Here is a 13,478-nt window from a genome sequence, read left to right as displayed (position 1 = left end):
ACCCCTCTTGTTTGGCATTTATTTCTCAGACGTGCAGGCAAACATAGGGGGGTTGTGGCTGACAAAGTTCGCAGATGACTGCAAACTAGGCGCCGTAGTCGATACACCAGCTGACACATGCATCCTTAAGAAAGGCCTTACAGAAACAGACGACTGGTGCCAGAGTCATGGCCTTAAACTAAATGCCAAAAAATGTATAGTCATCCCCTTTGGGGAAAAAAAGTACCCACAAATTACCACATAGGTGGTAATCCATTAAGTACGGAAAAAGTAATCAGGGACCTGGGGACCCAAGTTGACAGTGACCTCTCATTTGACACCCACGTCGCCAAAGTGGTTAGAAAGACCTTCTACCTTGCCCACCTTATCATGAAGGGATTCACATCCAGATCAAAGGATGTCATTGTACCCCTATATTCCTCCCTTATCAGGCCTATGATTGAGTACAATGCCCCATTTGGTATGTACCTCACCCGGCACCTGCAGCAGCTGGAGAGACCCCAAAAGTACCTCACCAAGAGGATCAAGGGTCTCCCACATATGTCATATGCTGCCAAACTAAAGAAGCTCCAGCTCTATTCAGTAGCATACCGCCTGCTCAGAGGTGATCTGTGCCTGACGTACAAGGCCATGTCCAATCCGGAATTAATGGACATGCCCCACCTCAAAAAATCCAAATCCATCAGAGCCATGAGAGCTAAAGATCTAAACCTCAGCACAAATATGAATAGGACATGCTGGAGGGACCGATTCACAACCCAGAGGCTTCCCGCACTCTGGAACAGGATCCCAGTCCATGTTAGGCAGAGCCCCTCACTGACTCTCTTCAAGAGAAATCTTGACGAGTGGATGGGTGATCGTAGGTTTACCCCGGGGGTCATCTCTTTGTCATTACTAGACAGAGGCACAGTAAACCAAATTTAATTTGTACACTTTTGTATCATTACATGGGGTGGCGAAAGCCACATACACTATGGCTAGGCTTATAAATGCCCTAGGGCAGATAGCCTAGTACTGTACTATGAAACTATTTTCGGCCCAGGTCAAGCTCCCCCCCTCAACAACACTTTCACCATTCACTCCAAAGATAACATTCAAATCACTCCAACTGCACGCACTAAACTCTTAGGTGTTGAAATAGACAATAAACACATTTGACATCCATATAGATAGCACAAACCATTAAGAAAGTTAATAAAAAACTAGGACTTCTCTATAGGAACAAACACTTTATAACTAAACAAACCAAAGCTACTATTGCAAGAACTCATCTCTTATCCATCCTTCTCTAGGCCTCTCCCATCCTTACTAATCTCTGTCAGAGTGATCTGAACAAAATGGAATCTTGTTATAACAAAATAGCCAAGTTTGCTACTGAAACCTCATACAAATCCCACCACTGTTTCGCCCTTAACCAACTCAATTGGCTCAAGCTACCTCAGCTACTTTTGTACAAGCAACTCACAATAGCGCATAATCTCTTCTACCTTCCAGAAAAAAACCCTGCACTTCAAAATATAATTAACCCCCTCATCCCTACCAGAGCCTTACGATCTAGTTCTCAGAACCTAATAACTGTTATCAGACACAAAAATGACGCTGGCAAATCTCTCTCTATCTTCACTATTGCCAAAATCTGGAACTCACTACTTAGCCAAATAACCTCCACTACCTCCACTATTCAATTTAAGAAACTCCTGAGAACCCCCTTCTCAAACAATTGGCTTTGTTCATGCTACTCCCCAGGTTAATTTGCACAAATACCATGTTCAAGGATTCTACTAAAGGTCCCCCATTTCATTTCACTATAAAGCTTAATAATTGCTGGTTATTTCTGTAACAAAATATTGAGAGTACTCATAATTTAGAAAGACAAAAAAAAGTCTTGTTTATATTTTATAGTCTGTATAAACCCTGTATTAGAATGTTGTATGCTGACTTTACTAAAGGAATTGTTAATCTATGCATAATTTATGTTTCTATGGAACCTGTATCTCTGTATGATATTCTTGTGTAATTTCTTTGACATGCTATTGGAGCTTTTGGCCTCAGCTGAAAATCGATGCGTGTCCATCCGGCATTCCCGGTTAACAAATGTAAAATAAAAAAAAATATATACACGCACACACATATATAGATATAGATATATATATATATATATATATATATATATACACACACACACACACACACACACACACACACACACACACAAAAGTAAACAATTGTTTTCTTATTTTTATTTAGAGAAGGTATTTCAGAATGTAAAAGGAGGGGATTGGGGAACTTACATTGGGAAAAAGGAATTGATTTAGCAGTTAAAATTAAACGCAACAGAGAATACCCAGGGATTAATGAGAGTTTCCATTAACAGCATTTTGATACTGAAATCTGGGAAAGTCTTGGCAAAGGGTATGCTGTTGATTTGGTCCCTTTAAATAAAAGCAAAGGTTGAAAATTAATGTTTATAATTAGTTGTATTAGGATTTATTAGTAATTGCAACATTTTTATAAAAGTTTGTTAAAAGTTATTATATGTACGAAGATTAAGGTGTTTTCTTAATTCTTTGTTTTAATATTTTAAACAATGTTAAGTTTTACGAACATATGTGTAGTTGTATTTTTTATTTAGTAAGGGTTGATTGAAGCTTTTTTTCTTGTGTATATAAAAGAAGTGAAGGCATAGTTGATTGTTCTGAAGAAGTTCGCTATTTTAGTAAACAAAAGCACTTGACTTTATGTATATTTTGTCTGATTTAAAACCTTTTTATTGAAAACAGTGATGTCCTTCAAGGATGCATCTGCAGTCATCACATATGGGTTGTCCTGCCTCAGGCAGCCCTTCGGTCGGCCGGATTCCAAAGTCTGGGTCCGGCGTCGGCTGATGTCACCCTTTCCCCGACGTCAGAGCGCCTGAGGTATAAAAGCGTCAGCCGACGCCATCTTCCTCAGTCTTTCTTGCCGCGTGGTGCCCGAAGCAGAAGCAGTTCGCAAGTACTGGTCGGCCAGCTCCTGTAATTCAGCTACCGAAGACTTCAAAAGCTAAGTACCCCGTTGGGGACTCTCTCTTGCCTCAGCCGATGTCAGATAAAATTAATAATTGCTTAACTTGTGGGAAACAAATACCTCATAAGGATTTCCACTCTTACTGCCTCCCCTGCCTTTGCCCAGACCACGACGTCTCGGCCTGTTCAGCCTGTGCTTCCTTCAACCGACGCACTCTTAGACGTCGGGCGGAGTTTGCAGAGGAATTTTTTGGGGCTAGTTTTTCATACAATATGCCGTCGGAGACTCTGACTTCACATTTAACAAAGAAACGGAAGGACAAGGACCGACACACACGGGCCGCGGTTTCGGCTGAAACCACGGCCAGGCCTACCGCGAGTGCCTCTGTCTCGGCTGAAACAGTCTCCTTGGTACTTCCGACCCCCAAAACCGCTCAACCGACAACCTCGGCCCCGGAGGCCCCTGCTGAGTCGGTTATTGAATTTCCTTCAGAAACTGGTGTCTTGGAAACTTCCGACACCATTCCTCTAGACAAAACTACACCAGCACGTGGTGCAGCTAGGCCTCCTGCATCCATGTCCATAAAGGCATTCACCAGGGCTAAAGCTGCTAAACATACAAAAGCTATGCCTCCCAGGGTTATTCCTCAGGGACCCTCTACAAGTTCACAGATTCTAACTTTAGCAGAGGACCTTATTTCCTTAATTAGGGGCTCTCAACCCCATCCGGACGGGGGCTCTCAACCCCCTCTAGACAAAAGGCCCAGGGTTGAGCCCTCTGATCCCCACTCCTTAGAGGAGGCCTCTGATGGCTCTGCTCTCTTGGACTACCAGGAGGAGGCTTTTTCGGCCTACGAGGATTCTGATGCAGAGGAATCAATCCCCTCGGCCTCCCCTCCTGAAGAACTATCCTTCAGGGAGACCCTTCACACTATGAGAGAGCATTTCAAATGGCAGGGCCAGGAATTCTCTGATTCCAGGAAAAGATTAAGAACTTTTCTGCATTTACCTCAGCATAGACCTTTGGCTATTCCTCCTGTTTTGAATGTCATTGATGATGTGTACTCTGCGTCTAGCCTAACCCCTGACACTCTTCCTCCGGCCCCTGTCAAACCCGATAGGTACTACAGGGTCCCGGACTCGCATCTTTTTCTTTACAAGGCCCACTCTGCTGATCCAGAAACTATTTCCCAGGGCCCTAAAGGGGTTGCAGCTGCCACTACTAAAAATCCACTCCCCTCTGAAAGGGAGTCCAGGGCTTTAGAGAGATGGGGTAAAAAAGTGTATACTTCTGCTACTCTTTCTATGAGGGCATTAAATTGTCGATTTCATATGATACAGTACCAAGAGTATTTGTTAGATGAATTGCATAAGAAACTGTCTTCACCTGAACCCCTAGATCGCAAATCACTTCAGGATCTGATACATAACTCCCAGCAGGTTAGCAACCATTTCTTACAGTGTGGTTATGATGCATTGGAAGCTTCATGTAGGTCAGCTATGACAGGTGCAGTCATACGTAGGCATGCTTGGCTGAAGGAACAATCTCTGCCAGACCATGTTAAAGCTAAGCTTCTGGATGCTCCACTGGAAAAGCAAAAGTTATTTGGCTCCACTGCTCAGGAGGTCTTAAAGAAATTTGAGGAAAAGGCAAAATCTGTACAAACAGTCAAAGATTTTCTACAAGTCCAACCACCAAGATTCAGCAGAAATTGGCCTACCAAGAATTGGTCCTTTCCGGACACAGAAAGATTTCTGAGAGGCAAGAACAGGCGTGCCAGAGGTAGAGGGCAAGCTAGAGGCTCCTACAGAGGACGTCAATGGCAGCCTCCCAACCAGAGAGGTAGTGCAGGACCTACAACTGCTGCACAAGGACAGACTCACTGACTTTGCTTTGACTCCGCCAACCAGGGCTCAATTAGAAGCACCTCTGGGCGGAAAGCTTTCTTTATTCTCAGAAAATTGGCACAGTATTACAAGAGACAAATGGACACTGCAAATAATAGACAAAGGATACAGGTTCCATTTTCACACATTGCCAAAAAGAAAAGGCATGCCAGACCTGCCACCAAATCAAAGGGCAGAGGCTTTGAAACAAATCTCCAACTTAATGCAAATGAAAGCTATAGAAAAGGTTCCTCTTTCAGAACAAGGCCAAGGATTTTATTCCAGACTATTCCTTGTTCCAAGAAAAGAAAATCAATGGAGGCCTATTCTCGACTTGTCCGCACTGAATACTTATCTCATTGTGCCAAAATTCAAAATGCTGACTACAGCAACTCCTTCCCATGCTGGGCAAGGGGTCTTGGCTGGTGACTCTAGACCTCAAGGAGGCATACCTGCATGTCCCTATCAGACAAAGTTGCAGAAGACACCTCAGATTTCTTGCAGGTTCAGAGCATTATCAATTCTCAGCATTGCCCTTTGGCTTATCTACTGCGCCCAGAGTATTCACGAAATGCCTGGCATCAGTAATTGCACACTGCAGACTTCAGGGGATTCAAATATACCCATATCTGGACGACTGCCTTATACAAGCGGACAGCCAACAAACATTGGTAAAGGACTTGAATTATGCCATCCACCTACTGCAGGCCTTTGGATATACAGTCAACATTCACAAATCAAGACTTGTTCCATCCCAAAGAATAACTTTTCTGGGTGCGGATCTAGACACAACCACCCAAATGGCTTTTCTCACAGAAGAAAAACAAAGACAACTACCGGATTACTTCAAGAATCTGACAAGACAAACTCAGCTGACTGCAAGGAAAATCCTGCAGGCCCTGGGTTACATGGCATCTTGCATTCTTCTGATTCCACAAGCAAGGCTGCATATGAGGAAACTACAGTGGTACCCAAGGAGTTTATGGACTCAGCACAGTCACAGCATAGAAACTTTGATCCCACTCATTCCATGCCTCCAAAAGTAATTTCTGTGGTGGGTTCAAGCAAGCCAGTCAAACAGGGGTCTGCCCTTCAGCAAGCCAATAGCCAGCCAAACCATTACAACGGACGCTTCAGACCACGGTTGGGGAGCACACATGGAGGGCAGATGTATTCAAGGACTATGGTCACAAAAGGAGCTACGCATGCACATAAACCAAAAGGAAATGCTGGCAGTGATACATGCAATCGAGGCCTTCAAACTCTTTCTGCATCAAGGCCGCCTGCTAATAAGGACAGACAACACCACAGTTATGTGGTACATAAACAAGCAAGGAGGCACCCATTCCTACCCTCTTTGCAGACTGGCAATGAATCTATGGGAACTTTCCTTGAAACTCAATATAGAGCTGCAGTCCCAGTTTGTGCCAGGAAAAGACAATATACTGGCGGACAGCTTAAGCAGAAATATCATGGATGCACACGAATGGATGCTGCACCCAGACATCTTCCTACAGATAACACAATCATGGGGAAGGCCAGACATAGATCTTTTTGCCTCCCCCCACAATCCTCAGCTGAAGAAATTCTGCTCAAGGACATACCACCCACAAGCATGGAAAGTGGACGCCCTGTCTTTCAGCTGGAGAACTCTAACAGTGTATGCATTTCCACCTCTTCCATTAATGACCAAGGTCTTACTGAAGATAGGGACAGAGCAGCCAAAAGTGATTCTGATAGCTCCGGACTGGGCAAGACAGCACTGGTACCCACTGTTAAAGAGCATGTCACACACTAAACCATGGCCTCTTCCTCAATGGTCACTTCTCCTGACACAGCACAATTACAAAACTCTGCATTCCAACCTGAAAACCTTGCAACTAACAGCCTGGAAAATACCTTGACTCCTCCTCAGGATAAGCTATCCAAGAGAGTGAAGGATATCATCATGGAAGCTCGTCGGCCTTCCACAAGAAAGGCATATTCAGCAAAATGGAAAAGATTTCACACTTGGAGCACCACAAAGGGCCTAGATGCGACAGTGATGAACATGGCACATATCCTGGAATACTTGGCAGAAATGCTCCACAATGGCCTGTCTTACTCTTCCATTAAAATTCATGCTTCAGCAATTTCAGCAGAGTACAATACTGATCCACCTGTCTTTTCTCATCCTCTCCTAAGACAGTTTCTAAGAGGAATTAAAAACATCAATAATCCTCCAAGGAAACCTCCAGTGCCTACTTGGGACCTTAACTTCGTGTTGGAAAAACTAACTCTGCCTCCCTTTGAACCAGCAGCATCTGCAGAACTACAGTTCCTGTCTTGGAAGACCGCCTTCCTTCTGGCCATAACCTCAGCAAGAAGAGTATCAACATAAAGTCACTCTTAGTTACCAGTCAAAATAACTCTCCTCTTGAAATAGTGTCAGAGACCAAACTTCTTGGGGTCCACATTGACAACCAACTAAAATTTAGTTCCCACCTACAAAAGAACATCAAAAAAACACATCAAAAACTTGACATGCTATATAGACAAAATGCCTACCTCACACCTACCACTAAAATCACTCTAGCTTCTTCCTTCCTCATTCCCTCCCTCCTCTATGGTGCTCCACTTCTTACTAATCTTCAGTGCTCCTTAAAAAAAACAGCTCACCTCTTGCTATAACAAAATAGCTAGATTCGCTACCACCCATAAGTCTTCCACTCACCACTGAACTAAAATGGTTAGAACTTCCCAACTATCTTGCTTATACTCAACTAACTCTAGCCCACAAGCTTATTCTAAACCCCTCCAACTGTCCCTCCCTCTCCTCTGCCTTTAAAATGCACCATCCAAATAGAGTTCTAAGGTCAAATAATCAAAATCTTCTAGAGGTCCACAAACCGAATCATCCCCCAGGCAAAAACCTCCTTTCCTTCAGCCTTGCTCGCCTCTGGATTTCCCTACCACCAAACATCCGCACTACCTCTAACCACTCTACCTTCAAGAAATCACTTTTCTTACACCTAGAATCTCAATGGGAATGCTCTTGTACCCACCCCACATAACCAACTCTACCTTTCCCTGTACTAACATTCTACTCTATTCATCTACTATGTTCGTTCATTAAAAAGCTTTTATTCTTTCGTTAGCCTTTACCAAGATTGTCACTGACAAATGTTAAGTACATTTATGTTTTGCTTATGTTATTTTATAGTATGTACCTATACATTTACGGTCAATGTTATTGTAAATTGATTTTCTTTTTTGGAGCTTTTCTCCCCAGGACTCCATTGAAAACGGGTTCTTAAATGGCCCAATGGACTATCCTGGTAAACCAACTGCAATAAATAAATAAATCTGAGTTACAGGCCCTCATGGCAGTACAGCCATTTCTTATTTTTCATCAGGACAGAGTCTCATTGAGAACCAATCCTTCATTTCTGCCAAAGGTGGTATCCAGGGTCTCATTAAACCAAGCTATTCACCTGCCTACCTTCTTTCCAAATCCACAAAACAAAGGGGAGAAACTTCTGCACACCCTGGACATACACAGACAGTTGCACTACTACTTGGACAGAACTAAAAGCTACAGAAAAACTGACCAGCTGTTGGTAGCATATGCTGCTGGTGCACAAGGAAAAGCAATTTCCAAACAGACAATTTCAAAATGGATAGGGAATTGCATTCGTTTTTGTTCCTTTCATGGAAAAAACTGCGCCAGCTAACATTAGACCTCATTCCACCAGAGCCACAGCCATCTCCACAGCCTTCTACATGGAGCTCCGTGCGTACATTTTCCAAGCATTACAATTTTACCTTTATATTCCAGATCCAGAGCAGGCTTTGCTACGGCAGTCCTGCAGGGCATTTTAGCTACACCATCCTTTACATAGACCCTCCACCCCCAGATTGGCTATGGTATTCTACCCATATGTGATGACTGCAGATGCATCCTTGAAGGACATAGTACAGTTTTGTACCTACCATAAATGTAGATGTCCGATAGGTATGCATCTGCAGTCAGGTTTACCCTCCCTCCTTCCCCTCTTTGGTATTTATTGGGTACTTTTCCCTCTCATAGCTAGCTGGGGTTATCTATTATGGTGTATTTGTTTTATGTATGTATGTGTGTGTGTGTATATATATATATATATATATATATATATATATATATATATATATACATACATATATATACATATATATTTCTGTGCATGTTTGGAATTTATTGCATTTCTCCAAATTTAGCCTTCCTTTGAGGGCACCTGGCATCTGGGGCAAGAAACACTGAGGAAGATGGCGTCTGCTGACGCTTTTATACCCCAGGCGCTCTGACATCAGGGAATGGGCGACATCAGCCGACGCCGGACCCAGACTTTGGAATCCGGCCGACCGAAGGGCTGCCTGAGGCAGGACAACCCATATGTGATGACTGCAGATGTATACCTATCGGACATCTACATTTATGGTAGGTACAAAACTGTACTTTTTGTTGATTACCTACAGTGTTTTGGTTTACTTTGATTAGTTAACACTGTTACATTTCTTAGTTTGTGGTACTGGGGAAGTTAAACTACTTTTATATGAGGCACAGCACCCACCCCCCCCATTCCAATATGGGAAGAATCACCTTACTCCTTTTAACTCTGTGCTTGCTAGAGTTGTGAGAAAGAACATGTGGGAATCTGTCGTTCAAGTGACTACAAGACTGATTTATATCCTGTTATGTACAGTCTTTAAATATAGCAGTTCACTCTCTTGAGTTACTTTGTCTATAGTTTTAGTAGCTAGCTTTAATATGGATGACAAGTGTCAGCTTTTAAAGTCTCTCTCTCTTTTTGTGTCCAGGAATTTACAAGCTGCAATAGGAGCATATTATGATTTTGAAAGCCCGAATATAAACACTCCATCCATGTCATTTGTAGAAGACATTACAATTGGTGAAGGGGAGTCTGTCCCTCCAGACACGCAGTTTACGAAAACGTGGAGGATACAAAATACAGGTAATCAATTTTTGTTTTTAGTCCTTGTCTACAGACCTCAGGATCTCTTGTGCTTGTCCACCTTTTGACCACTTGCTTTTTCAGTACGTTTTTGTAGTCTCCTCTTATTCTTTGGACTGCTTGGCTGACCGTAATCAAGGGCAGTTTTCTTTTTCCTATTTTGGTGATGAAGTGCACTGTACCAGGTATGCATATGTTCTCATGTGTGCTTTTCCTTGATCAGGACAAATTTCATTGTCATTCCCTAGTTATTTATCGTAGGGGTCAGTATTCCCCTTTAGTGTCTTTTGGTTGCGAAAGTGCTGCAGGCACTTCCACCTCTCCTCTGAAATGAGCTGCCATGCCCTGCAAGTCTCCTCTCCTAGCTGGCTGTCACAGGTCAGCACCGTTAGTTCACCTTGGGTTGCTGGTTGACACTAAAATAAGTAGTTAATGCATGTATATGTTTTCAAATTGGGTGTTGTTGCAATTGTACATGTATGTAGTTAAGTGCTTTAAACCTTGGGTAGTTAAGTAATATAGATGCATCTGTTAACGTTGTCTAGACTTTGGGTGGTGTTGCAGTTGTACGTGTATGTAGTTGCTTTAAACCTTGGGTAGTTTGAGAAGTAATATAGATGCACCTGTTAACATTGCGTAGACCTTTGGTGGTGGTGTACGTGTATGTAGTTAAGTGCTTTAAACCTTGGGTAGTTTGAGAAGTAATATAGATGCACCTGTTAACTTTGCGTAGACCTTTGGTGGTGGTGTACGTGTATGTAGTTAAGTGCTTTAAACCTTGGGTAGTTTGAGAAGTAATATAGATGCACCTGTTAACGTTGCGTAGACCTTTGGTGGTGGTGTACATGTATGTAGTTAAGTGCTTTAAACCTTGGGTAGTTTGAGAAGTAATATAGACGCACCTGTTAACATTGCATAGACCTTACAACAGGACTAGCTGCTCATTTATTTGATGGTGCTTTGCTACTTTTGGATTGCCTCATTAGAAATCCAAGAGAGAAAGATGCAAGACTAAGAAGGATAAGGGGATGGGAAGCTGCCGATTTACCTTGTGAGTTAAACTTTACAGGTGAGGGTTTAAGTCTTTGAACAGTAATTTAATGGTTTGGTCTCACTTAGTATTGATGTATAAGCTGGAGTGTGCAGATGAAGGTACTTTGCATTTCCGTCTGCATACTGTGAAATGCCCTGTTTTCAGAAGTACAGTTGAGAGCTGTTTGAACACACAGATTCAAGGCATCTTAATTTCTTTGACGTTTAGTACCTGAAATATTTCACTTGGTTTTACTAGATGTCTTTAGTACTGGATTCTACAGCTGACATTCACTTCCTGACTGTGGAATTCCCCCTGCTTGTTACTGAGAATGCTTTTTACAAGTGTAACTTTATAGCTTATAAGATGGACGTTGCTGTAGCTGTGACAGACATGCTGTGGTGAAAGTGAGGCTACATGAACTGTGGTATTCTATGAGGTAAGTGGTACTGCTGTGTAGGTGTGGCATTCCTTTAAGGTGAGGCTGCTGTCACTTGCATAGAAAGTGTGGCTTTTATGCTGTGCCTTCTGCTGTGAGAGTAAGGGCTATAATTCTGTTGCACTGCTGTGCGATTTGTCTGCCTTTATTGTAGGTACGAGTTCCTCTTGCTTCATAACCCCGTGCGAGTTCCCAAGTACCCTCACCCCATTTTGATCAGTTTACCTCATAATCTCTCCACGTAATTTGGACTTCTACCCTCCCCATGTGGATGGGTGGCATGATGGCAGTTCTTGTTGTACCACTTATTTTCTCTGTCGTGTGCCGTTGCCTGTATGAATATATGGATTCGTTGACAGTAGACAATGAACCAGTAACATGCATACCTGGAAAAAAAATCAGCAGCTTCCATTAAACATAGCTATAATTATTTAAAGTTGTTTCAGTTGCACCCTGGTCTGTAAGGCACAAATGTCTTTTTTAGTTGCAAGGTCATTAAACACCTTAAGTAAATTTTGTGCAGCAGTTTGGACAGATTAATAGTATTTAGCACTTTATCTGTTTAATCAGAGGCAGAGAAGAGTGCACATCAAAGTGGAAACTAGCACTAAATTCCTTAGTGTCATCTTTGACAACCAACTTAAATTCGATCTACACATTAACAACTGTATCAAGAAAACTCGTCAGAAACTAGGGCTCATCTACCATAACAAAAAATTTCTCACCAGTGAAGCTAAAGTAACTCTTTCTTATGCCTACCTACCTCCTACCCAGTCTATGTGGTTCTCAAATTCTTGCTTGTCTCAACTCTTCACTCCTTGCCAGATTTGCAGCCCATCTAACTTTTACAAGTCATATCACCGTCTCTCACTCATACACCTTAACTGGCTAGAACTACCTCACCAGTTTCTTCTTCCTCGACTCCAGGTCATCCACTCTATCCTGTATCAGCCTTCTTAATGTCCTACCCTGTCATCTTCCACTATTCACCTGCTAGATCCCCTCCGGAGCTGTAACCTAGATCTGCCACAAATCCGCAAACCTAAAATTAAGGATGTATTCTCTCTAGCTATAATCCTTCCAAGGCCTGGAACAAACCCTCACTAGAGATTAGGTCACTCAAGCAAATTAGTCAATTCATGCTAGCCACTAAAGAATACCTGTTAAGTCAATTGACCTGCCTCTGTACCCACCCCCAGTTTATCAAACTAACTGCACATCTATATCTGCTCCAACTTATGTAACATTCTTTAATTTCTAGACTTTGTCTCGCATTAAATTTTTTATCCTAGGTATATTTCATATATTTTTATCTGCATAATGCAAGATTTTACATCTGGTGACAAAACTATTTAGTCCTTCTGAATGATGTAGGATTCTAAATCTGACAGACATAATGATTAGTTTACTGTAGCAAATCCTTGTTTTTCATGTATATGTTACTTTGAATCTTTCCTGTAAACCAGTTGTTGATTACTTATTTTTGTAAATGATATTCAGTAGAACATGTGGAGCTTCTCCCCAGGCCTCTGCTGAAAAAGGGCTACTTAGCTCAGTTGGATAAACCCAGTCAACAAATGTAAAATAAATAAATGTTTTGCTTTTGTGTGCAGCCGTTGGTGTGATGTAAGCTAGGTGAGATGTCAGACAGTTTTTCATGAAACATTTAACAAGCTTGGTGGTTATTCCTGATCTTACATTTTTTTTTGTTTTTGTGCATAGTCATTCTTTTTTTGTGTTATGTTTGTAGTGGCTGGTGCACTTAAATATGATTGAACAGCTACCCCGTAGTTTATTCACATAACCCTGTATTAGCATCTGCATTTTAGTTAAAACGCTATGTGAAAATGGTAGGTTACTGTTGAAGTCAGGCTTTCAAAATTAGGTAGAACAGTAAATAGTAACAATGCACTCATTACATGGTACCGCAGCAGCTTATTCATTAACTTGGAAGGTAGGATGGTCGAAGGGTCATTTTCAGTTGCACCCTGGTCTTTAAGGCACAAAGTGTCTTTTTCAGTTGCAAGCGGCATCATAAAACACCTTAAGTAAATTTTGTGCAGCAGTTTGAACAGACTAATAGTATTTAACACTTTATCTGTTTGATCAGAGGCCGAGAAGAG

The 13,478-nt window shown here is 42.1% G+C and overlaps 1 protein-coding gene across 2 annotated transcripts in view; it reads left to right on the top strand.

Annotated features, from left to right (window-relative positions):
* ILRUN (inflammation and lipid regulator with UBA-like and NBR1-like domains) overlaps positions 1-13,478 on the top strand; it is a 778,716-nt gene that overhangs the window by 190,402 nt on the left and 574,836 nt on the right. For both annotated transcript variants that reach the window (XM_044076557.1, XM_044076558.1), the window contains exon 2: positions 9,729-9,883. In XM_044076557.1, coding sequence (XP_043932492.1) covers positions 9,729-9,883 — 155 coding nt within the window. The remainder of the gene's footprint in view (positions 1-9,728; positions 9,884-13,478) is intronic.

Source organism: Protopterus annectens, chromosome 7.part0 (genome assembly GCF_019279795.1).
Source record: "Protopterus annectens isolate FY-2018-M chromosome 7.part0, PAN1.0, whole genome shotgun sequence".
NCBI lineage: Eukaryota > Metazoa > Chordata > Ceratodontiformes > Protopteridae > Protopterus > Protopterus annectens.
The sequence above is the reverse complement of the archived record's forward strand: the minus strand, read 5'-3'. Positions and strand labels throughout refer to the sequence as shown.